Source organism: Eulemur rufifrons, chromosome 18 (assembly GCF_041146395.1).
Source record: "Eulemur rufifrons isolate Redbay chromosome 18, OSU_ERuf_1, whole genome shotgun sequence".
In the NCBI taxonomy this organism is placed as follows: domain Eukaryota; kingdom Metazoa; phylum Chordata; class Mammalia; order Primates; family Lemuridae; genus Eulemur; species Eulemur rufifrons.
In genome coordinates this window covers 69,118,426-69,145,712 of record NC_091000.1, presented here as the reverse complement: position 1 = coordinate 69,145,712, position 27,287 = coordinate 69,118,426, and the positions used below count along the sequence as shown (strand labels likewise).

The 27,287-nt window shown below is 39.5% G+C and overlaps 1 protein-coding gene across 3 annotated transcripts in view; it reads right to left on the bottom strand.

Annotated features, from left to right (window-relative positions):
* The window catches only part of GMDS (GDP-mannose 4,6-dehydratase), a 602,981-nt gene that overhangs the window by 540,472 nt on the left and 35,222 nt on the right, over positions 1–27,287 (bottom strand). The window contains exon 1 of one of the 3 annotated variants that reach the window (XM_069493189.1): positions 23,291–23,336. The exons of the other annotated variants lie outside the window; for them this stretch is intronic. Coding sequence (XP_069349290.1) covers positions 23,291–23,305 — 15 coding nt within the window. The 5' untranslated portion in view covers positions 23,306–23,336. Of the gene's footprint in view, positions 1–23,290; positions 23,337–27,287 lie in introns of those variants that run through there. 3 annotated transcript variants of the gene reach the window in all.

Here is a 27,287-nt window from a genome sequence, read left to right as displayed (position 1 = left end):
TCTCTTTCCACTCAGTAAATGGCATCTCTATTCATCCAAAGAATAGAGACAACATTTAGGATTCATCCTTGGCTCCTCTCTTTCTTTTACTCCCAAAATTCAATCCATCGGTAAATCCTGTCAATTCGGTTTCAATATAGGCACACCTCATTTTATTGAGCTTCACTTTATTGTGCTTCAAAGACTTTGCCTCATATATTATATATATATATATATATATATATATATACACACACACACACACACACACACACAAACTGAAGGTCTGTGGCAACCCTATTTGTTAAGCAAGTCTATTGGTGCCATTTTTCCAACACCATGTGCTCACTTCGTGTCTCTGTGCCACATCTCACATTTTGATAATTCTCACAATACTTCAAACTTTTTCATTATTATTATATCTGTTGTGGTGATCCATGGTCATTGATCTTTGATGTCACTATAGTAATTATTTGGGGCACCATGAACCACTCCCATATAAAATGGTGAACTTAATTGAGAAATGTTGTATATGTTCTGACTACCACACCAACCAACCACTGCTTTGTCTCTTCCCCTCTCCTCAGGCCTTCCTATTCCCTGAGACTTAACAATATTGAAATTAGGCCAATTAACCCTCCAATGGACTCTAAGTGTGCAAGTAAAAGGAAGAATCATATGTTTCTCACTTTAAATCAAAAGCTAGAAATGATTAAGCTTAGTGAGGAAGGCATGTCGAAAGCTGAGATAGGCAGAAAGCTATGCCTCTTGTACCAGTTAACCAAGTTGCGAATGCAAAGGAAAAAGTTCTTGAAGGAAATTAAAAGTGCTACTCCAATAAACATACACATGATAAAGAAGTGAAAGCAGCCATAGCGCTAATATGGAGAAAGTTTTAGTGGTCTGGATAGACGACTGAACCAGTCACAACATTCTCTTAAGCCAAAGCCTAATGCAGACCAAGGTCCTAACTCTCTTCAATTCTATGAAGGCTGAGAGAGGTGAAGAAGCTGCAAAAGAAAAGGTTTAAGCTAGCAGAGGTTGGTTCATGAAGTTTAAGGAAACAGGCTGTCTACATAACAAAAAAGTGCAAGGTGAAACAGCAAGTGCTAATGGTAAAGCTAAAGCAAGTTATCGAGATCTAATTGGTGAAGGTGGCTGCATCAAACAGCACATTTTCAATGTGGACAAAACCACCTTATTTTGGGACAAGATGCCATCTAGGACTTTCATAGTTAGAAATACGACAATGCCTGGCTTCAGAGCTTCAAAGGATAGGCTGACTCTCTTGCTAGGAGCTAATGCAGCTGGTGACTGAAGTCGCAGCCAATACTCACTCACCATACCGAAAATCCTAAGGCCCTCAAGAATGAAGCTAAATGTACTGTCCCTGTGCTCTATCTACAGAACAACAAAACGCCTGGGTGACAGCATTTCTGTTTATAGCATGGTTTACTGAAGATTTGAAGTCTACTATTGAAACCTACTGCTCAGAAAAAAAGATTCCTTTGAAAGTATTACTGCACATTCAACAATGTACCTGGTCACCCAAGAGCTCTGAGAGATGTCCAGAGAGATTAACGTTGTTTTCGTGCGTGGTAATACAATATCCATTCTCCAGACCATGGATCAAGGAGCAATTTCAACTTTCAAGTCTTATATTTAAGAAACACATTTCACAGCTGCCATACGGCAATTCCTCTGATGATCTGGCAAGGCAAACTGAAAACCTTCTGGAGAGTATTCACCATTCTACATGCCATGAAGAAGATTCATAATTCATGGAAAAGTGGTCAAAATATCACATTAACTGGAGTTTGCAATAAGTTAATCTCAATCCTCATGGATGACTCTGAGGGATTCAAGACTTCAGTGGAGGAAGTAACTGCAGATGTTCTAGTTCAAAGGAACTAGAATTAGAAGTAGAGCCTGAAGATGTGACTGAACTGCTAAAATCTCATCAAAAATCTTGAATGGATAAGGAGTTGCTTCTTATGGATGAGCAAGGAAAGTGGTTTCTTGAAATGGAATCTACTCGTGGTGAAGAATCTGTGAACACTGTTGAAATGACAACTAAGGATTTAGAATACTATATAAACTTAGTTGATAAAGCAGCGGCCAGGTTTGAGAGGACTAACTCCAATTTTAAAACAAGTTCTACTGTGGGTAAAATGCTATCAAACAGCACTGCATGCTACAGAGAAAGCTTTTGTGAAAGGAAGAGTAAACCAATGCAGAAAAGTTCACTGATGTCTTATTTTAAGAAATTGCCACAGTCACCCCAACCTTCAGCAACCACCACCCTAAACAGTCAGAAACCATCACCCTGGAGGCAAAACTCTCCACCAGCAAAAAGGGCTCAAGTCACTGAAGGTTCAGATGATGGTTAGCATTTTTTAGCAATAAGGCGTATTTTAATTAAGTTAGATGCATTTTTTGGACATAATGCTATTGCATACTTACAGACTACAGTAGAGTGTAAAGATAACTTTTATATGCACTAGGAAACCAACAAATTCATGTTACTTGCTTAATTGTGATACTCGGTGGCCTGGAACCAAACCCGCATATATGAGGTACAGCTGTATCATACAGACTGGTCTGTCCATACTCCTATCCAATCTCTACCATCTCTTGCCTGATGATTGTAACAGCTTCCTATCTAGTACATTGTCTTCCACTCTTAACTCCCCAAAATCTATATCTAGCAAAAGTGATCTTCGTAAACTATGAATGAGATCACACCACCTCCATTCAACAACTGCTACACAGAACAAAACCCTAACTCGTGACCAATAAGCTCCTAGAGGACATGGCCCTTGCCTACCTCCCACAATCTCTCTTATCACTCTTTCTGGTCCTGTCCTCTTTCTGTTCCTAGAACATGCCAGCCAGGCTTTTTGCCACTTTGAGGCCTTTGCACTTCTGTCTGGTTTGCCTAGAAATGTCTTCTCTGATGGCTTTAGGTTTCAGTGCAAATCTCGGGCCACTCTGACCTAAATAGCTACCATTCTGTCACCATCCTGTCACTCTCTCATACAGTGCTTCCCAAACTATCTGTGATGAAGGACTCATTGTTTTTCATTCCCAATCTATCATAGAACTATTCTTTTATCTAAAAAATACAGTAAAATGATTTTTTTTTTTAAGTGCAATTTAGGCTGCTGTGGTGGCTCACATCTGTAATCCAATTACTTTGGGAACCCAAGGCAGGAGGACTGCTTGACGTAAGTAGTTCAAGATCTGCCTAGGCAACATGGCAAGACCCTATCTCTAAAAAAAACTTTAAAAATTAGCTGGGAATGGTGACAAGTGCCTGTAGTCTGGCTACTCAGGAGGCTGAGGCAGAAGGATTACTTGAGCCCAAGGGTTCAAGGTTGCAGTGAGCTATAATCATGCCACTGCACTCCAGCCTAGGCAACAGAATGAGACCCTATTTAAAAACAAACAAACAAAAAAAGGCAATTTCAAAATACAGGCCCACATTTTTAATTATGAGCATGAACAGTCAAAAAATTTCTCTATCACATTACTGTAAGAGTCTGTCACTTTTTCTGTGTTTATGCCATTGGGGACCAGTGAGAACCAGCAGATCAGACTGTTACACTGCTCCAGCGTACCACCAGATTCATTCTCTTCACTGCACAGAGCACACTCTAAAATCACTGTTCATTTATGTGTTGAAAGGCACTAGACACAACTCTGGGCACTGGAGTTACAGCAATAAATGAAACAGACGAGATCCCTGCCCTCACAGGGTTCACATTCTATGGGAGAAGCCCAGGGAGGGTGGGCTATTGGTCAAGTGCACAAGGCAAAATCAAATTTGAACTCAGGTCTGACTCCAAGGCTTTTCTTGGGTTCTGAAAAATGCTCAGCACTTAGCTAAGCAGTAAGGTATGCAGAATGCATCCCAGCCAGGGAGGAAGAAATGAAAGTTGGGATATATTATAGAATAGCCTTATGTTTTTTCAAGTTTGATGTCAAGAATAACAATATCCTCCTACAAAACATGCCTGTGGTCACTACCAGCTATTGAATAACTGGCATGCATCTGATTGAACATGGTACTTCTCAAGATCATGTGCACGATCATTTGTTCCTCAAAATAATTGTACTTTTCATTGTCTATCCTTTATATCAGACAATGACCATATGTTTTGATCAAAAGAATTTCTTCTAAATCAGTGTCCTCATCCAGATACCAACTTTGAGGATCCAACAATGTAGAAGAATTAAACATCTTGAACTTGTTTCTGGAGCCAACAATAATGACATGTTAACAGCCATTTCACTCATTTTCCACAACTACACTGCCAAGATATGTATGAAGTCTGTGCTGCTGGCGTTATTATACCCCCTATGCAAGTTCCTTCACCCACATCCCAGAGCAGCTATTAGAACTCCCAGAATTTGTCTCAAAATGTAATCAATGCCTCAGCATTGCCACCTCAGCCCCATCTACATAACTCCCAGATCTGGAGCTGTATTCTGAATTTCTAGGACATGCTCACATTCTTTCTACTCTCATTCATCCAACTCACCATTTCCCCCAAAAACTCTCCATATTGTTATTATTCTCATTTTACAGATGAGAAAACTGAGAACCAGAGATGGTAGTAAATATTTGTCAAAAAAAAATAAATTGGCCGAGTGCAGTGGCTCACGCCTATAATCCTAGCACTCTTGGAGGCCGAGGCGGAAGAATTGCTTGAGCTCAGGAGTTTGAGACCAGCCTGAACAAGAGCAAGACCCGGTCTCTACTAAAAATAGAAAAAATTAGCCAGGCAACTAAAAATAGAAACAAAAAAAAATTAGCCAGGCTGTGGTGGCATGCACCCGTAATCCCAGCTACTTGGGAGGCTGAGGCAGAAGGATTGCTTGAGCTCCAGAGTTTGAGGTTGTTGTGAGCTAGGCTGACGCCACAGCACTCAACTCTAGCCCAGGCAACAGAGCAAGATTCTGTCTCAAAAAAGAAAAAAAAATTAACATATATTTGTTAGAATTTTATCCTATTAAATACACTGTTATTAAATACACCAGTGAGTCCCAAACTTGAGTAGGCTTCAAATCACCAAAGCTGTGGTACTCCAAGCTGCCAGGTGGTTCTAATGAAGCCAAACTTGCACTAGGAATCAATGAGCCTCGCCATGTAAAAACCAATTGTACATACGGGCAAAAACACAAAGGGAATGTAGGAAAATGAAAACTGCTCATTTTCAAACCTATGAGGACTGCCGTGTAATATTGTAACATACAATGTTAATAGAATATCATTTCTGTGGCAATTCAAAAATCACTTCAGGTGTTTATGTTATTGCAATCAAGGACTAGGCCTGTCCCTTAAAAATAGCAAAAGTACCAACCAATGAAACCTGGCATAAGTCTACCCAAAATAAAGCTAAGGCCACTGTTTAAAGATTTCCATGAAAACACTTGAATATCTGAAACAACCTAGATGGAGGGGAAGCATGTAACAAACCCCTACAGTTACTTCTCCAGAAACAATACGTTAACTGGCCTTTCCATAATAAATTAAACATGCTATAAGAACTTCATCTCTATATTTAGTGTCCCTTCCAGTTGCCCGCAAGCATCTAAAACAACTGAAGACCATTGTTTAGATTTGCTTATTAATTTAAAGAAAAAAATTCATTCTGTCAAGCAAGGACTAAAAATCACACCACCGCCTACATAGTTTCACTTATCAAGATGTGACTAATCAAGGTGAGGGACAGAAATTACTGAGTGGATATGTACTAATACTCTCTAGTCAGCATTTTAAGCCAATTGAGCACCTAAAAAGAAGTCTTTATTTGAATTTGCCTCATTTCACAAATAAGTATATATGTGTGTGTGTGTGTGTGTGTGTACATATATAAAATTGTGTGATAAATGATACTTTCAATGAAAAAATTCTACTACTAAAAATTATTGATACTCTTCATTCAAAAACAATAAATGTTTTTAAAACTTTGCCAGATCTTTAAAACATCCTAAATGATTCCTGCTCTCTAGGCAATCACTCTTAATATTTCACTCCACACCACATATATTTTATAAATTTTACAATGACATCATTTAGCTCCCAGAGATATTCTTCATTCATCAGCCAAATTCACAAAAGAAATGGATAAATAAGTTAGTTTCAGCTGGCCCTTTCTGCAGTGGGGCAGGAAGAAGGCACCTCAGGCTGGTCAGCTGATAAAGTGATCCTATCTCAGGCCAAGCAAGGGCCCCAGCATGTCTTCAGCTTCTGCTTCACCTCCTTCACCTGTTGGTCTGGGACAGAGTCACATGACTAACAAGACCTGTGACATGCTTGGGAAACAAGTTTCATTCTTTTGTTTATCACCTAAACATTCATAATTCTCTGGATTTGATTTACCTGTGGCCCCATTAGTCACAGTCACAAGCTTGACTGTCATCCAAGTAGACCTAAGCTGCTCCTTGGAGAGATACCAAACTCTCAGACAAAATGGAAACTGGAAGAAGTACCAGAAAGTACCAGAAGTACCAGAAAATAGCTCACAGTGTTCCACTGAGAAAACACTTATAAGATGAAAGAGACAGCACTTGCTATGCTTCACTTCATTTAATCCACTACGAGATCCTATCTTATGAGGGCAGTACTATGCCCATTTTCCAGAAAAGAACACCGAGGTTTAAAATGAAGAAAGCTTTGCCTAAAGTGGCATGTCAAACAAGTAAAACAGTAAAGATTTAAATCCTAGGCTGTGACTTTTATCTACCTTTCTTTCATAATAGACGATATAAAATGGCATCTACATTAGGAGGGTACAATGACGGTTTTCAAGCTGAAATTGTTTTATTCAGCGGAACTATTATTAAATGGGTTTTCTATACAATTACTAAAGAGTAGAAAATTGTGGACTCAAATCAGCACTCATTTCAGAATCATTGTTCAATTCTTAACTCCAAACCCCCAGAAAACAATCCCCATAAGTAATTTGCCTACGAAAGCAGAAAAGTAAAGTCTTCAAGTTTCTTGCAGAGCTTTCAGCTTAGGATACAAATGATTAGCACCCTAATCCAGGTCCATCAAGAACTGACCAGTCAGCCGGGCACAGTGGCTCACACCTGTAATCCTAACACTCTGGGAGGCGGAGGATGGCTTGAGCTCAGGAGTTGGAGACCAGCCTGAGCAAGAGCAAGACGCCATCTCTACTAAAAATAGAAGAAGAAAAAAATTAGCCAGGTGTGGTGGTGAGCGCCTGTAGTCCCATCTACTAGGGAGGCTGAGGTAGGAGGATCACTTGAGCCCAGGAGTTTGAGGCTGCAGTGAGTTATGACCACTGCACTCTACCCAGGGTGAGAGTAAGACTCTGTCTCAAAAAAAACAAAAAAACTGGCCAGTCAATCCCCTACAATCCCCTACACACTCAGGCTTATTCCCAGGTCCCAGGCTGACAACTTGCCACGTTCTTGGAGGCAACATGCCAACATGCCCATGCCCACCAAGGAGGGGAGATTCAAAGTGAGGGGTAACAGGAGTGCACATAGGTTCCTGCTCTGGAGACAACTGGAGTATGGATTTGGTCATTTTATCTAAATGCTCAGAATTCTCTCCTTAGGCACAGTCCAATTTAGCTGAAATATACCAATGGTCAAATAAATAATTTTAGCTTTCCTATTTAACATCTTAATTCTAAAACCAAAGTTAATTTAAAGCTGCCTATAAAAACAATATCAAACCTTCTTTTAATCTCTCCAGCTGCCTCATCTGAGATGTCTGAAACTATTCCATGGTGGTCACATAATTAATCAACCTCCCCTTGAGATCTAAAAAAAAAAAAAAGTGCTATTTTGATATGGATGAATTACTGAGGTAGGGAAACATACTAAGAGATTTTAATTCTTATTCTTTGCAGCAATGGAATATTTTCCAGGTAATTTCACTTCTAAAGAATCACAGTTATTGCCTCATCTACAATGGTTGAAGTTCCTCACCAACGGCCACAGCGTTATCAAGATGACAAGTATTGGTTCTCAAGCAGTTTCAGGTCCAATATTAAGGATAAGCCAATAACTGATTAATTGTAACAAATGACAGGGGATTCGGAGGCAGGCAAAGGCACATGTGGTTAAAGGAGGTACCAGGAAGCCTTCCCCACGGACAGGAAATGAGCTGGGTTATGAGGAATGGTGGGAGAGGCCATACGCGAGAAGACACCATACTCAGAAGCAACAATGTGGGCTCTCAAGAAAGGTGAACAGAGGAAGAGAACAGTCAATTTCCCACGATGGCCAAAGCTTGCCATACACAGGAGAGAGAACTGGGATGACAGCGTGGTAAGGCTAGAACGCTGGGCTAAAGGGTTGAACTCACAATATCAGCAGGCTGCTCTCAGAAAACAAATCTCATAGTTATGTGAACTGGTGGGGAAGACTTAATCCAGTAAAATCAATGTGACTGCAAAATCCCAAGTGAAGCTTAAGAAAAACACGGACAGGAAAGGGACAAGAATGGATCAGAAAAATGAAAGAGACAAAATGCATAGTGACTGACTGCTCTGAGGGAAAAAAGGGAGCAGAAAACTATTCAAAGGAAACTGGAGTTTCGAGCTTGGGTATCCAGGAGAAACATCAAGCTAATAATAACTAGGAATGGGGGAAGGTGAGAGGGGTGGTCAGGAGTATAGGTGTTTCATTTTACAGAGAGCAACTGGGCAGAGATATCAAATGGAAAACTAGAAATACAAGGCAATCTTATATTTGGAGCATTAAGTTTTTAATCCATAATTGTGATTCCCAAATCCATACAGAAATAACAGGGGAATCTGTTCAAAGCAAAGATGCTCAAGGCCCCACTCTAAGAAATCCTAACAGAGATCTAGGATGGGACTCAGGAATCCATATTATTAATATTTAAAAGCCAAGGGTGGGAGCCACTGTTCTTTGGCACCCTGCTCAATTTGCAGTTCATGATCTCCTGCCTTGATAGTTCTGAATATACTTCCAGAGGATATTCACTTTGATGGTATTTGCAGAATGTGAAAGGAGTACAACTCTCTGGAGAATTGGAAACATACTTTCACATCTGAAAATAATTACTTCTCAGTCTGTATTCCACTGGCTGTGGGGAATGGCTCTGATATTCTACTATACACCTGATGGTCTAGGTCTGCAAGTACCAACTACTACAACACAAAGATCAATTCGGCTCAAACTTTTTGTGACCAAGATAACTCATGATTCCACAAATACTGGGTTGATTACAATGTGCAGAAAGCAGTTCTTTTGTTTTAAATGATGGAGTTCATTGAGATTATAGGATAACTTGTATAATCAAATGTGAACCTTTTACAGATGTCAATACCTTTAGCATGTATTTCAACAGACTCCTTACTCAAAGTCCCTCCCTACTCACTCGCCTTTTTCACCCCACAGAGGTGAACTCATAAGCTCAGGAAGACAACTCAGCCAATGGAAAACCTTCAACCTTCAATTTTTATTAAAAGCACTAAATGCTTTTTATTTTATATTTTATTTCTGAAAATAACCAGAGATGCAGGGAAAAAGAGCAAGTATAGTATGGAAACCTGACTTTGCAAACTACAGGAATGTTATTTTTTTAAATGTTTCTAATAAAAGAGTTAGTATTAGACTAACCCTTACCCTATTAGTTGATTGCCTGTTTTGTTTAAAAAAAAAACAAAACAGTAAAAGGAAATCTTTTACACGTTCATTACATGTAAAACATCATGCTATCTTTACACAAAATTTCTCATTTAATTCTCACAGTTATTCTACTAGGTAGGTAATATCACGATCTTCACTTCTACAGATGAGAATGCCAAGGTTGGGACAAGTCAAGTTTTTGTTCAAGGTCTCCCTTCTCATGAGAAGCAGGGCTGGAATTCCTACCCAGTGTTTCCCGAGGGCAGTTCCCTCTCGGCCAGGACCTCAAGGGGCTGCCAAAATTCTGAAAAGAATTTTTTTGTCTGGATCCCACCTGTGGCCAAATTACCTCACGTTTCCTGACATAGTGTATGTGTTTCTTACACATGAATCTGAGCTCTCTCAGCGAGAAAACAAGCATCACCATCCTTGATTCTGCACCACCTAAACACTGCCTGCCACGAAGAAGGTTCTTAACAGCGGTATTGAATGAACGTGCCTGAGTAATTTGCTATGCCTTAACCACTGGCTCTCACAGCCCTCATCCCCAGAGCTGTAAGAGGGTTTGGGCATTTGTGGAGGCATTTTGGTTGTCACAATCACTTGGGGATGTTACTGGCGCGAGTGGGTGCAAGAGGTCCCAGGATACCCAGGACAGCCGCACAACCAAAGACTGTCCTGCATTCCTCACAACTTTCTAAAGACATGCTGGATGTTCAAGTGGGTAAAAACCTCTTTATAATTGTTTGAGCGTAGAACCTAACTCAGGTTTTACCTAGGCACAAAGTATGTGCTAAGAAAGACTATTTTATTCTAAATTTAACCAAAGTTGGCCATTTCAAAGAATAATGACAATGACAGCATGCCACTTAGTGCTTGTTGAGTCTCCACTGCCGCCCATGTGTAGCCATCACATCAATGTGCTCCTCGAGCTTCAGGCCCCTGAGAGCTTATTTAAATGAGGGCAGCAGTGTCTACACACCTATATACTGAAGCACAAGTGCTCCTGACAAACGACTTTCTTTTCATTTCCTTTTTTAGTTGTAATAAAAACATTATATGGATTTTTTAAATAATGTGTGTAGTTAAGATATGTTATCCACAAATTTCATTTTAAGATTGTAAAGGTGGCAAATACACACAAAATGGCCAGATGGACCCGTGGAATAGTTGAAGCTTAGTGAAAGTGCTATAGAAAAAAAAGCATTGTAAATATTACCTGTCTTTCTCAATTCAGCATAATGCAAGTCAAGTTAGGTAGTTCCCATGCCTCAGGAAATCCTGACTTAATCTCAGCTCTGTCAGCAGTTTGGACTGTTGTATATGAAGGGAGGGAAAGCCATCTATTGATCAAGGAGCTTTTGTATTCTATACTTGAGTTCTTTTTGAGTTCAAAGCTTAATTTTTAAATTCATAGTAATCTTGGAGCTAGCAAAGTAAAACTAATTAAAACAAACTTTAAAGCAGGAAGAAATGGCATTCAATATTCACAATGCAAAAATTTTTGGAAAACTTGTAAAGAAATAAGAGTAAAGTTGGGGAAAACATGCTTCATGATCCTTAACGGTCAATTTCTTGTGGAATATATTTTAAACACACACACACATAGCTATTTACACACAATAAATAAACATTACAGCTAAGAGTATTATAGCACTAAATTATATCTTTAAGCATTTTCTACCAATTACTCCCTTACTTTATCAATCAGCATGTTTCACATCTCCAATTCCTTTATCATCGTAACAAAAAAGATTCCATTGTTATACCAAGGCACCAATATAAATAAAAGATAACTAGGATTAAAAAGTGTTACACACACATATTTTCTAGTTTTATTTTCCCAATTACGAGAGAGGGGAAAACACACAAACAGCTTCCTCTACACAGTTCATACACAGTAATAGTTCTTTAAAACCACATCAATTTCCTTGACAAAAATTAATACCTTAACAGAGATCCACTGTTCAAGACTCTTGGTTACTTACCACTCAGCCAACTATGTATAAAGGGGGAAAATTAGTATAGTCAATTTGAACATACATCAAGACTTTCAGACATAGCAACACTGCTTCCAGCCAAGTACAGTAGCAATGTTCAATAAATGTTATTCTGTTAGCCACAATCACTCTAAGCAGTCGTTGGAATTATCAGCCTTTACTTCACTAAAAAGAAAAAAACCATTATTTTTAATAACATCAATAAAAACCTTGGATTCCTTTCTGAGTAATTATACTTGCATGGAGTTTAACAAAAGTAAATAAAATCATGGTAATTTTAAAACATATTCTTCAAAACTTATTTTACCTTTTCTCCAGAAAAAGCTTTAACTAGAATACAAAGAAAAAACTGATTTGAATTTCACCTTCTCCTTTTTCTTCTGTAACAGAGGTAATGATACCTGATGACTTTGTTCAAAAACTGTGAAGCAAAATGAAAAAGACTGAGATAAATAGGAAACTGAACGTTACATTTTTGAAAAAGTACTTTATTTTCCATTATGCTTTAAGCTTACCAGGAAAAAAAATTCTAATTCTAGGAACTCTGTGATTAAAAATAAAAAATATGAGAACCAAAATTAAGATGCTGTGTCTTGGTCTGCTTAGGGTAATTGGGATAATTTAATTGAACTTTATTGCATGTATATTCTAAAATAAAACAAATACTTTGGTATTTTATTATTTCCATCCTAATGTAAGTGGGAAGTTGTAAACCAGCTTCCTTTTCAGGAAATAAAAACAATTGTTTTTAATTCTTTTTGGGAAATACTAAGTCCATAAAAATGACATTTATTTCTTAGGCATTAGGTGTCCTTCTTTATTTTCTAAAGAATAGAGGTATAAAATAAGACAATATAAACCACGCTGAAAGTTAAATTTCAAAAGTCAAATTAATATCTATTAATTTTATTTGCAACTATGAAAAGTATATGTCAAAATAAATTTATCAATACATAAATTATCATAACATTCCAAGATGACAGTGAAAATTCAAAACAGTCAACCTTCTGCTTTAGCATTCTAAGACTGTGTTTAAAAAACAATAAATTTTTACAATGGTTTATACTAAATGGTTTTTCTGAAGTACAAAGCAACTGCAACACCTAAGTATAACTATCAAGGACTAAAAACCACAGATGCTATATACTTGAGCCACCTGGTGGTTTATTTTTATCACTGCACTGATAAAAATATCTCGTGCTAGGCACACAACCTTGAATTGAATTCTACATGTTTTACTTTGGGTGCCAAGACCAAAGAGAATTTACATTTATTAAAACATAGTAACAGTATGCATCACAAGGGGTGAGTCCACTCAGAAGTACTTTAAAAAGTTCACTGTTGCTAAATACAAAAGGTACTCCTGAAAATCTACCATGGCAGGTCTCAAGAATGTTTTTTCAACAATTTGATGCCTACCAAACATGGAATCTGAAAGAAATTCAAAGAAACTGTAGATCACACCATGGGCTTTCCTGCGGTTTATTTACCTCTTGCCTAGCTCTCGTCAGTTCAGGACAGAGAAAATTTTAACTTCTAAAGGATGCTGTCTTAACTGTCAGCAAGGCAGTAATAGGTGCTCAGAGACATTGGTTAAAAAACGTGGAAAAGAGTTAAGCAAGAGATACACACTGTCACCAAGAGGAAAGCTACAGAACAACTGTTGTTTTTACATCAAATTATGCCTACCAAAATAATTCCCAAAGGTAGTCTTGGGAAGACCAAGTTTTTATAAAAGCAGAATATGTCCAAAGCATACGTTTATCATCAAACTTACTAGCCTAACACCTAGAGTCTATTAGAAGACATAAGAATTCTAATGATAATGATGGTGATGTTTATATAAAACTTGATTCTAAATGGATACTTGTAAAACAGCCAGAGACACTTTAAGCCTTTTAACGAGTAGAAGGTTTGGGGAGGTAAACCTCTGTGTACAGGAGCAGTCCCACGCCCTTCCTAGGAGAGGCAACTTCCGCACTCTAAATTTCAGTAATCTCTTCCCTGAAGAACCAATAAACTCAGCATTAAAGGAATGTGATCAGCACACTCACACACCCATTATGATGACTGCTCCCCATTGCTGGTTTTACTGGGAGGTGCACCCAGCACAGCTGCCAGCAGCTCTCAGGCTCTCCTGCACCCTCACGTGGAAGCACTCCACATCCCTGACTCACCCCAGCACCCCCAGGACGCCCAGCTCACCAAATGGAAACGCTGCATGGAAAGCAGGCTCTCAAAGGATGCCTCTATTCATCCCCCGCCCAGGTTCTCAGTGGAGGGCAGCCTGCTATTAAAAGACTAGTTTCCTGAGGAAGGTAGATAGCTTTAGGGAAAGACCATTTGGCTGGAAGGAGAAGGCTTTGTTGCCAGCTGTTCCTCTGGCTCTGCTGCCTGTGTGGTCTCAAGTAAGTTGCTAAACCTGACCACGTCAAGGGCCAGGTCTATAAAAATGATGACATTTCCCGTAAAAAGGCCTGCCTGGCTCTGCACCATTTGCCTTCACAGGGGAGCACCACAGCTAGAGAAGCTCTGGCTTTGCTGTGAACAAATCAAAAAGTGAGACATGGGCTCGAGACATTTTCCTCAGTGCAAACCAAAGTGTCCCATTTCCTCGAAACACTCTAACAGGATAGCATGGCTTTAATTTTCCACACTTCCTAATTCTAGGTGCTACCATGACACAGCCAGCCTTGTGAGAGGAACAATGGCAGCTTTCACGTGAGGTCTGCAGCACAGCAGGGATGACAAAGGAAGACATCTCTCACAGAAGCCACCCTTCTTGTAGAGTGGCCCATTCTGGAGGGCCAAAAGGCAGATTTTACTGTAAGTCTTTCATCCATCTCTTCAAGAAGCTGTTTTTGAGAAACATGGGTATCAGTGGAAGATACGTGCTATGGAGTCAGAAGGCCAGAGCTCAAATTCCAGCTCTGCCACGTACCACTGCAGAGATGCGAGAAGTCACCTCTCTGATCATTTCTGGCCCCATTTATAACATGGAAATAATGCTCATGGCCACACAGGCTCACTGTGAACAAATGATGAGAAGGTATGTGGAATTTACTAAAATAAGCAGCCACCCAGCCAGGCATAGAGGTTCACACCTGTAATCCCAGCCCTTTGGGAGGCTGAGGTGGGAAGATCACTTGAGGGCAGTTCAACACCAGCCTGGGCAACATAGCGAGAGCCTGTCTCTACAAAAAATAAAAAAATTAGCCAGGTGTGGTACGCATGCCTGCATTCCCAGCTACTCAGGAGGCTAAGGTGGGAGGATTGCTAAAGCCTAGCAGTTTGAGGTTACAGTAAGCTATGATCAAACCACTGCACTCCAGTATGGGTGATAGAACAAGACCCTGTCTCAAAATAAATAAAATAAAATATACAAAATAACATAAAATAAAATAAGCAGCCACTGACGGGGAGGCCAAGACCAGAACCAGACAATAAGAGCAGTCACAATGCAGAACTTGTACCAGGAGCTATAGGGTTAATTTCCTGGCCATGATGAGAAATCTGGAGATGTATAAATACATACACATATACAAATACATGTAATTCCTGAACAAGGGGCTCTGTTAACAGGTGTATCATTACTGTCTGCCTCATAATAGGAAAAAAGATATTTGTTAGGAAATAAAATATGTCCAAATTATTAAGAAAGGCCTTAAAGAAGCTGCCATAAGCTAATATACTTTGTGTCCCTTCAATTCTGTTTTTCTTTTCTAAAATGTGATAGCATGCTGGGATTGTTCAATGACCATAAGGTCCAAGGTTATATGAATTTTTAATTATGCTCAGAGATCACCAGATTAGAATCATAAAAAACAAGGAACTAAGCAATAAGGAAAAGTAAAGCTGAACATAAGAACTGAATAAGGAAAATTTTATTTTACTGCTATATGGTATTTTACTGATTTGGAAAATTATCATTGCCTGTGTAAAAACTGGAAAATATTAGAACTGTTAAGCTTTTATATTACATCAGACTTCTCACCAAGATCAACAGAAATTAAGCATTTGAAGCGCATGTCTGGAATAGAAAGGGTAGAGATCATGGATCCTACACCGGCAGAATTATACTGGTCTGTGGAGGTGTCTCTGGCCTGTAACCTCTCTTGGTTACAACAGGAGAAAACAGAAAAGGGACCACTTATGAAGTCAGTAATTGAGGCTTGGCCATGGCTTTGCTGCACCTATGACGATCCTTATACCAAGGGTTTGCCATTGCTGCCCTAGACAGAGAACACAGTTATCCTTACTCATACTCTCTAATTTCTCTTCATTTACTCATTCACTCCATCTATTCATTTTCCTACCCTAAAATATTTGAACTTTAATTTCCCACTTCATATAGAAGACTTTATAAGCCGATATTGTTCATTTCTTATTGGTCATAATGGTATAAATATTTAGACTACCTTACTTTGTGTTTTTAACTGTCATGTCAACAATACATGGTGTTATTTATTCAATAATTGAGATTTTTCTAAAAACCATTTAATGAAAATTTCTAGTTTTATGGATGGCAATAAAAATTAAGTATTATATTAAAATCTCTCTGTCAGACCCTAACAGGAACCCAAAATAAATTAACTCTCTGACACAACAACTCACAGGCAGCCAGAGATCTTTATATAACGTAAATCATATGTCATTCCATTGGCTTCCCATTTCAATGAGAATAAAATGTAAACTTGATACTATGGCCTACAAAATCTAACACAACCCCCTATTTACTTCCTGCCCTCAAATGGCTCCACTGTCCTCCTCCCCTCCAACCTCCCCATTCACTGCCCCTCCCCTAAGTGTACCGCAGCCACTTGGGCCTTCTCTGTGTTCCTACTCAGGGCCTTGGCACCATCATTCCCCCTGCCTGAAACACCACCTCCAGGTGGCTCCTTCTCTCCATTTTCAGCTCCTATGCGTCCATCTAACCAACAATCTAATGGAATGTCCCCACCCCAAGCCCAACTCAATCTCTAAAATGATTCTCATGGTATTTGTCATTTGCTAAAATTATCTTCATGTATTTCAGTCTTCTTCATTCAAGCGTAAACTCCTTAACAGCATGACTCTTATCTCCTTAACCACTTTTCAGCAATACTTAGAAATAATACCAGATACAAGAAATATTTGTCAAAATTAAATAAATAAGTGGAAAGTATGAGAATTAAGGATTGCTAAAAGCATATAAATCCCAAGCCATATAGTAAATGCTATTCCAGATCACAGCAGATTAGAAACACTATGGGATCGTCTATTACACATATGAACATTTTCATCTGCAAACTTTAGCCTAAGTACAAACAGCTCTAGAATGCAATCACTTACTTACTAACCAAATATTTATTGCACATCTACTGTGTGTCAAATGCTATTCTAGCAGAAGAGATCCCAGCAGTAAATGTATTAAAGTGCCTACACTGAGGAGGTTTACACTCTAGAAAAATACACGTCAGGTGATGAAAAGTGCTATAGGGAAAACCAAAGCAGGGTGAGGGAGCAAGAGGGAGAGGACTGCTATTTTAAGGGCGTAGTGAGAAGACATTTTACCAGAGACATGAAGGATGGGAGAAAGCACACCACATGGACATCTGAGATAAAACAATCTAGGTGGTAGGAGCAGCAAGTGCAAAGGCCCTGAGTAAAGACCATGCTTGACGATTTTCCAGAGAACACCAAGGAGGCCAGAGTAGCTAAAGCCAGCAGATGAAAGTGGAAGAAAATGAGGACAAGGAAGTAGCAGGAGAGAATGGCTGAATGCTCTCAGAAAGGGGACTTTGGCCTTTTCTGGGTGAGATGAGAGCCACTGGATGATTTTGAGAAGAGGAAGACATGACTTGACTTACTTAAGAGATTACTCTGGTCACGACTAGGGAGGTAAGGGTAGGAACAGAAAGACCAGTTGGGAATCTCTGCAGAAGAGAGGGTCTTTGCTAGGCATTAAGTGCTTGGGGCATATAGAACTTACTTTAATCAGGGTGAAAAGTTCTGGTTTTTTCTTTTTGTTTGTTTTGTTTTGTTTTTTGTCAGTAAGCTATTTCCCAAATAACTAAGACTTCCAGGAGTCTAACCTCTAAATAAATAGATTAGGCTATTAGTGTGCTATTATACTCAACAACAAGCATTCTTAAATATGTAATGCAAACACTAACCATAAGAAAACTGAGTGGCTACTGAGTATCAGACAAAGTAGACTTGAAAATGACATTACCAGGGATAAAGAGGAATATTTCAAAAAGATGACAGAGAGAGGTAAAATTATCAAAAAGACATAACAATCTTTCCTAAAAGAGTGTTGTGCATGATGTATGAATTCATGCAAGAGACGAGCATACCCACGAGGGAGTGGGTGCAGCTCCTCAGTGCTCCTCCAGTGCCTCCCAGGGAGCATCCTGAAGTGTGTCAGGCTCACTGTGTGTCCAACGCAGGTGAGAACTCCAGCTCTCGAGGAACCCAGAGCCACAGGCTCTATTATATTCTAAGCTGGGGAGGTGCCACTTCAGAGTTCAAGGGTCTGCCGCCGTGCAAGGATCTGAGGAGCCTCCAGTTCTGATGATCCACGCTTTTCGCTTGTCCTCAGGCCAGCGGCAGGCCTGGCCATGGCCCACCATGAATTACACCTGGGCACGTGGAATACTGAATTAAAGCTGGGCAATCTCTTAAACGAGTAAACATAAAAGCAACCACCTGAAATCTTAAAATAATATTTTATCTTGAGCCATTATGATGCTGTCATTTTTGTGGGACTAAAATGGTTGAATACTGGTAAGTACGTATGATTTAACCTGAAATGTTACAAAGAACAAAACATAAATCAGTTAATAGTAATTTCATTTTTTAAAAAAAATTTTATAGGCTTTATTTTTTTTTTTTTTTTTGAGACAGCGTCTCACTCTGTTGCCCAGGCTAGAGTGCCGTGGCGTCAGCCTCACTCACAGCAACCTCCAACTCCTGGGCTCAAGCGATCCTCCTGCCTCAGCCTCCCGAGTAGCTGGGACTACAGGCATGCGCCACCATGCCCGGCTAATTTTTTCTGTATATGTTTTTAGTTGTCCATATAATTTCTTTCTATTTTTTTAGTAGAGACGGGGTCTCGCTCTTGCTCAGGCTGGTCTTGAACTCCTGAGCTCAAACGATCCACCCGCCTCGGCCTCCCAGAGTGCTAGGATTACAGGCGTGAGCCACCGCGCCCGGCCAGGCTTTATTTTTTAAAGAATTTTTAGGTTCTCAGCAAAACTGAGCAGAAGGTACACAGATTTTGCATATCCCTCCTGCCCTCTACATGCAACAATTTCCCCTCCCCTGTTATCAGCAATAATTTCATTTTCAACTGTAAACAAGCACTCACAAAACTTTCTTTTGATGTGGCAATTTAGCAGGACTGACCCTACGTAACTATTACTTAGGAGATGTCCTCAACTTTACGTGGTCCCTGTGTTGGGACTAAGCTCTTTTCGTGTGTTTGTTAACATCAGCTCAACTCATTGTACAGGTGTTCAATGTGGTGACAAGATTAATATGGACTAACTCAGCACAGAAGATACTTAAATATTTTGAAAATGAAAAACAGATGTAATTTTTCAAAAAATATATATATTAATTAAGACTTACAGAGAGTAGTTTTATAGAATAAAAACTTTAAAAAATAATATTTGTTTACTCAGTATATATTATGGGGTACTTTCCAATGCTATCTCTGTCAGCCATTATTGTTGTTGTTAACTGATATAACCTTATAATAAACAATGACACTATGGCAAAATGAAAGTTGCACCTAGCTGGCTCAGGGTGACCTGGATGTGGACTTTGCACAGTCACATAATACTATCTCCAAGTTCTCAGTTTCTCTTTTTTTTTTTTTTTTGACCAAAGACACAATTTTCTCTGACATTGGTGTGCTTGAATGTCTGGTTTCAACACAAATGCTTGCTTGACTACCTCTTAATTCTCAATGTGCCCTCAGTTTGAAAGAAGGGGACAGGTTGATGCACAGGAATGAAGGTAAGTGGTAGAAACTGGATAAGGGGGGACCAGTCATGGTAGCTCACAGGCTCAAAGACTGGACTGTGGCCTATGTCCTGGCAAAAGAAGGGAGCTTCTGCTTGAAGGAGCTACTGAATCTGCCATGGTACCAAGTTTGTTGTGGTTTAGCTGGATAGAATATTCTGCTTCTGCCCTAAAATCCCTCCTGCTCTAATAAAGATGAGCTGTGCCACTAGTCCTGGACTGTAATGGAGAGAGTAGACAGAGCAGAGGGGGAAACGAAGAAGGTCCCAGATCATGAGCACGGTTCTGGAGAAGCAATCGTGGCCTCTTATACTCGACAAGGTCTGCAGAAAATCTCCTTGAGTGAAGTAACAACAGCTCCTGCATGGGGCTGTGCACCCCCTTTTGACATGAGTATTCTGCTGTATTTTCACTTGAAAGGTTTCTAAGAACTTTTCTTGGTGTGTCTTGAATGTTTCATACTTGTTAACTTTATAGGAATGTGTGTTCGTAGGAAGCCTGTTAATCAAATTGCCAACATAAATTACTTTTCCTCATTTTTGAAGGCTTGTCCAATTAATAAAAGGCTGATGCTTATGTACTGCAGGTATTTTAGGCCACTGAGGGGCTAGGGGGAGTTAACATTTATTGATTCAATGTAGTTTTTCCTGTCACTTTGAGGACATTTATTCAATTTTGAAATGAAAAATGATGGTAAAATTGGAAAAGAATATGTAAGAAAAGAAACTTATGAAAAACAATTCCCCAATTTAAAAATAATACTGCCTTCCCTGTCAGGCTTTGCTGCCAGCTGTTATTTAAACTTGTGTGCTCATGCCCAGCGCAAGTCAGCAGCTGAGAGCCCTGTATTAGCAGGAAACCAGGACATTTATGATTGAGTTCCTGTTATTGACTTATTCTTAGACAAAATGCCAAGTTTCTTTGGACACAGTACAGTAGGCCCACTGTGGAAGTCCAGTGTGAATACTGTTGTGACATTTAGGCTATGATTTTTGTTTTAGGTGTCAAGACTTTTTTAAAACAATGTTTTCTGTAATGATTTGAAGAAAGTGGTTATTTCTACAAAGAATTGTGTTTTTAAAATAGATTTTAATTGGTATGCCAAAGAAATACTAGTAGTTTAGGTTGATCCCAATGGCTCTGCCAGGTTTTCTTCACAGGTAGGTACACTCTGGTAGGAAACCTTGCAGTGAGGTGGAGGGAAGGCAGGGGAAATGTCCTTACAATAGCACAAGGAATGAAAAACTGATCATATGATTTCTTAGAAAACAAATGCATTTTGTAAGAATAAAAATTATTATGGACCAACACATAACAGCATTTAACATTTTTCTTAATGAGGGGTTGTCATTTCCCTTGAGGCTAAGTTGAGGTATCTCTAAAGAACCTAACTTTCAAACCTTCCTTAATGTGGGTGCATTGTGTTCTTAAGGAAATTTGTTTCTGGCAACTACAAAACTAGAACCTTAGGTTGTCTTTGTTTTGACAGGCTTCTCCTTCCCATCGTTTTCTCTAACTGCCAAGTATACATCATGATGAATCACATTCCCAACACCAGAACTGTGGCCTGGCCTGTGATAGAAGTCATTTTCCTGGCCCTCTTTATGTTGGCCTTTTTGCAAGTAGAGGTCATTTCTGTATCAGGAAGTACCTTTGCCCCCACTGCTGTCTCCTTTCTTCCCCCAAATCTTGGTCGGTGCTCTCTCAGCCCTCTACTACTATAACACAAGAGTAAAACAGAAATAATTCACAGCTTACTCTTTTACTGCATATACCCCTTATGTTTAAAGAACACCTTTTCATTCATTCGATAAGCTACTTACTGAATAGCTTATATGCCAAGTGCTGCTTTAGGCATTTAGGTACAATAACATGAGACCAAGTCCCTGCATTTATAAAGCTTACATTCCAGGGCTGTGCTGTTTGATAGAGTAGCCACTAGCCACATGTGGCAACTTAGCCACTAGCCACATGTGGCAACTTAAATTTCAATTAAAATTAAATAAAATTAAAAATTCAGTTATTCAGTTGCACTAGCCATATTTCAAGTACTAAATAACTACATGTGGATAGTGGCTATTATTTTAGATGGTGCAAAACAGAACATTCTCGTCATCACAGAGTTTTGTTGGACAGCACTCCCCTAGTGGACAGGTTACCTTTATCACTGATGGTTTTGAATCAGATTAGAAAACCAGGAATCATCATAAAATCTGCCCCACTATTCTACTGGCAAAAGGTGGCAAACTACTCAGAAGGTTCACAACTTGACTGAAGTACTCTTTTTGTAAGTCCATGCTTCTGTTAAGGACCATCTGTCTGTTATCTCCTACATAGTTACCATAAAGCCTAAATATATGAATACCATTTGTTTCTGTAACAAAAATCAATCCGTAGCAGGTATGGTTTGACAAAGAACTTTTTCTAATATTTTTTTGTGTACAGTTTTAAAAGGAAAATAGTAATGACTAATATTTATTGCGCATTTATTATACTGGGTAGTGTTCTATACACCATAGCATATTTTTTCTCATCTAATTCTCCCAGTAATCCCCAAAATGGATTTGATTTTTTTTTTTTTTTGGGACAGAGTCTCACTCTGTTGCCCGGGCTAGAGTGTCATGGCATCAGCCTAACTCACAGCAACCTCAAACTCCTAGGCTCAAGTGATCCTCCTGCCTCAGCCTCCCAAGTAGCTGGGACTACAGGCATGCACCACCATGCCCAGATAATTTTTTCTATATATTTTTAGTCGTCCAGCTAATTTCTTTCTATTTTTTTGGTAGAGACGGGGTCTCGCTGCTCAGGCTGGTCTCGAACTCCCGAGCTCAAATGATCCACCCGCCTCAGTCTGCCAAATGCTAGGATTACAGGCGTGAGCCACCACGCTGGGCCAAGAAGGATGTTAATATCACCATTTTACAAACGAGGAAGTTGACGATACAGTATAACTTGGCTAAAGCGACACTATAATAAGTGGCAGAGCTGAAACAACCAACTCAGAGTTGTAGGTTCTATGTTTTTAAATGTTATTATTATTCATCCTCTACTTAAGTTCACTTAAGTTGCATATAAAACTCTCTCACTGAAAAGTTCATCTCCTCAGGTTCAATCCTGTAGCAATTCCCACACATTCCACCTCAAAATATATCCCAAACCTGACCACTTCTGACAATGTCCTCTAGTCCAAGTCACAATTTTCTTGTGTCCAGACTATTCTAACAGCATTTTAACTGGTCTCCCTTCTTCCACCGCAGCCTTCTAGAGTCCAGCTTCCACACAGCAGCCAGAATGGGCTTGTGGGATCACAAATCAGATCATAATTCTCTTCTATTAACATTTTCCATTTGCTTCCAATTCCAATTATAATGACACCCAAACACCAAGTTCTTGCAGGTCTTGCACAGCGTGATGCTTGCACACACAGAGACCTCAGCAGGGACGTTCTTGTGCTGGTGCCCTACATCTCTGCTCTCACCTCCTGCATCTGCCCCTCAGATCATCACCCAGCTGACTCGTTCTCATTGTTCAGTCTAAGCCTTCAGAGGTGTGTGTGTGTTGGGGGAGGGGGGTATTTGTTTTGTTGGGTTTTGCATGTATGTGTGAGAGACAGGTCTTTGATAATAATATCAATAATTAATAGATATGCTACTACTCACATGTTCTGTTTTCATGGTAAGTCAGTTTGGGTAGGTTGTCTTTTTCAAGCAATTTGTCCATTTTTCACTGAAAGAGTTTGGTGGCAGTAGAGAGAACATACAAAAAGCACAGATATCAAAATCTGAAATCAGTTTTCCCATTAAAGCAAAGTGTTGTTTCCTTTAATATTGGATTGGCTTTAATATTGGATTTAATATTGGATGGCTCTGGCTTCTCACCCTGAGTGGGCTTCAATGACTGTCAAACTTCAGGGGTGCCTCTGAAAGGCACTGGGAGGTACTGAGGAGCTGTGCTCACTCCTTAAAGGTCTCCTTTTCTCTTGCTTGAATTCATGCATCTTTTGACCTATTCATTTGTCTGTTCAGTAGTAAGGGGAAACAACTAGAGCAAAGTCCAAGTGGTCATGTTCATCAACTTCAAACCCAACCAGCCCACTGTCACCTGGCCAAGCTCATATGCACACACCACTTTGTTTGAGTGACAAGGTGCAGAAGACCGAATAGCAGTGGTTCTTAAACTTTAGCCTGCATCCAGATCACTCATTAAAATACAGATTGTTGGGGGACATCCCCCAAAGTTCCAATAGGTCTAGGGTGTGGCTCTGAGATTCCTAACAAATTCCCAAGTTGATGCCAGTGCTCCTGATCTGAGAACGCACTTTGGGAACCACTGTTTTAAAGTATTTCCATGTATATTTGTTCAGGAACAGTGAAGGTGATACTCCTTAATCTGAGGATTTCCTTAGCTGCAATCTGGAATTACCATCAGGGCCATGAAGGGAGACTAGGCACAACTATTAAAAACCACACTCCCAGAAGTCTGCTCAGTGATGGCATTCACAGTCATGGTGCAAGGTCAGAGATGGCCATGAAAACGTGGGCTTATACTCTGTTAGGATTAGGTGCAGCTGCATACAAGTTAGAACCCAACACACATCACATAACACTCATCTGGTCATAGTCATTTGAGAGCCATTGATTACTGGGTCAACAATAATCAGTGACCTAGGCTCCTTCTATTTCTGGCGTCTATCCTCTAACTTACCTCATCACCCAAAATTGCTACTAGAGATCCAAACATTACATGCACTTATGAGACAACAGAAAGGAGGAAGGTAAAGCTCAGGGGGGCACATCTCCCAACTCTCAACTTCCTTTAAGCAGCCTTTCCAGAAGACCCACAAAGCATTTCCACTTACATTCATTGGCCAGAATTTAATCAGAGAGTCACAGTAACTACTAAGGAAGCTGGAAAATGTTATCTTTTAACTAAGCACAGAGTTGACTCCAAATAATATAGGGATTGTGTTTATAAGGAAACAGAGAAGAATGGTAAACAACTAACTGGTTGTCCATGCCACAATGAGAACAAAATAGTGAGCTTAGAATTGGAATCAAACTTACAAAATTTGTATCAGATTCAAATTGTCCACTGATTTGTCCACATTATTCCTAGAACTGTTTTGTTCCTACCACCTAGCAGATGCTCAATAAATATTCATTGGAGGAATGAATACTATGCCTAAGAGCAATTAGCATACCATCATTATATAAAAATAAAGGTTGTTATCATGTTAGGTCACTCCTTTCTCTCTGTATATTACAGTCCTGCCCATGTGAGGGCTCTCCTGGAAAGACTGCAAGGGTAACACTGCCACAAGCAACTTTCTTAAGGACTAAAGGGAGTTACACAAGTAAGTTTCTCTGACTAGGAAAAAACTGAGAACCTTTCTCTAAAATAGGATCTTGAGAACCAGGAAGTTAAATATATGTATGTTTGCCAACTTAGTAGCTTTTTCCAAACATATCAAAAAGCTGGGCAGGAAAGGTAAGGTAGAAAAGGTAAACAGGTATTCCCTTTCTCAGATTAGAGAGGATCCATCCATCATTTTCAGGAGCCCTGTTCTGTCACCACATACATCAAAGCTGAACAGTGTGGCTTGCTTATCAGCATTCAATATCCTCAGTTTTACAGATGACAAAATAGCCGCAAAGAAAGACTAAGCAACTCACCTAAGGAGAATTATCAAATCAGTAGCAAAGCTGAAACAGAAGCTACTGATCCCCAGTCCACACTTCTTGTAGTCACAGGAAAACCGTACAGAATGTTGTATGCAGGCTGTACATACAATTTTCCCACAGCTTTACAGAGCCACAAAGAAGCGGTACTAATCCAGGCCCACATATCCTAGATGCTTATAGGGAACTGTCTGCATGATTACTCAAAACATTTTCTCTCAGATTTATGGCAGCCCAGACTGTGGAAGAGCTCAGTGCAGCTGAAATACCCAACAGGAAGTAAAAGCACTTTAGAAAATAGCATGCTCCAGATGTGGTAATTTGAGAAGCTGCAATTTTAGAAAGACCATTTTTTACAATTTTCTTCAAGTAAAACCTAGGCATTTTGCTAAATAACTATCACTAACTGAATTCTAAGGCCTGTACAGTAGGCTACATTAACCATGAAACATCTATCTGAAAACTCACGTCACCAATCTTATTTAAGGAAAAACAAGGATGTCTTGGGTTGGCAATCTAACTTTCTCAATAGCACAGGTAACAACTATGCATCTGACTACTGGCATAGACGTTAACCTGACCCAGGAAGCCCTGTCCCAGGACGTGAACAGGATTCTTACCAAACTAAATTAAATCTCAAGTTTGGCCAGGCACAGTGGCTCACACCTATAATCCCAGCACTTTGGGAGGCGGAGGTGGAGGCGGGAGGATCACTTGAGCCCAGAAGTTCGAGACCAGCCTGGGCAAAATAGTGAGACCCAGTTTCTACCAAAAATAAAATAAATAAATTATCCAGGTATGGCGGTATGCACCTGCAGTCACAGCTACTCAGGATGCTAAGACGGGAGGATTGCTTGAGACCAGTATTAATAGTTTGAGGCTGCAGTGAGCTATATGATCGCACCGTTACATTCCAGCCTAAGTACAGAATGTGATCCTGTCTCAAAAAAAAAAAAAAAAAAAAAAAACTCAAGCTTGATTTTAGAAACCTCTTCTTTCACTCAAAGATCACCATTTTGTATCTCCACCTCCTTAACTGTCCTTAACTGTTAAGAGTACAGGTACGTCATTAAGTGCTCGCCAAACCATAACAAAATGAAAACAAAACAAAAAAATCAACATACCATTAGATAAGCCCACAACTCAATACTCAAGAGTTCTTATAAGATCTTCTCTTGAGATTACTTATTAACTATTCTAGTATTTAAAATATCCTCTATATTAAATGAAGGCAACATTTAGTATGAGTATATATTTTTTGGGTTTTGTTTTAAATATTCTTAGCTGACAAAATAAGAGCACTGGTCACCCCACACCAAACCCAAAATTAGTATATATTGGGAGCTAGATGCTGCTAGTTAAGGAAATCAAAAAGTCTGGGCTGCTGAACAAGGCAGTCCCTTCCAGATCTGACATTTTACATTTCCCCAGCTCTACGACAAATTCCTGAACTGGCCAACTAGCTCATCTTCCCCCTCTAGGGGGAGCAGTCCCAGACAACAGACCGGTGTCTGTGAGCCAAGACGACACCTCAGTTACAACAGGCACCAACACACCTATCATCTGAGAGTTTGCAGATGCCAAGTAAAGCTATGAAAACAATGATTCAAATCCTGCATATAACGTTCTTTTTAATACACACATACACTCTCCAAGGACTGAATTTGAGGAAAACTGCTTATATTACTTATATTTAGTATTAGCAACCATGTGCATTTATTAAAAGCTCTAGAAATGGTAGTAAGTGGTCCTAAAAAAGGACACGGTAAGATGAAACAATTTAAAAACTGGGGTCGGGCGCGGTGGCTCACGTCTGTAATTCTAGGACTCTGGAAGGCCAAGGCGGGCGGATCATTTGAGCTCAGGATTTCGAGACCAGCCTGACAAAGAGCAAGAGCAAGACCCCCGTCTCTACTTAAAAAAAAAAAATAGAAATTAGCTGGACAACTAAAAATATATAGAAAAAATTAGCCAGGCA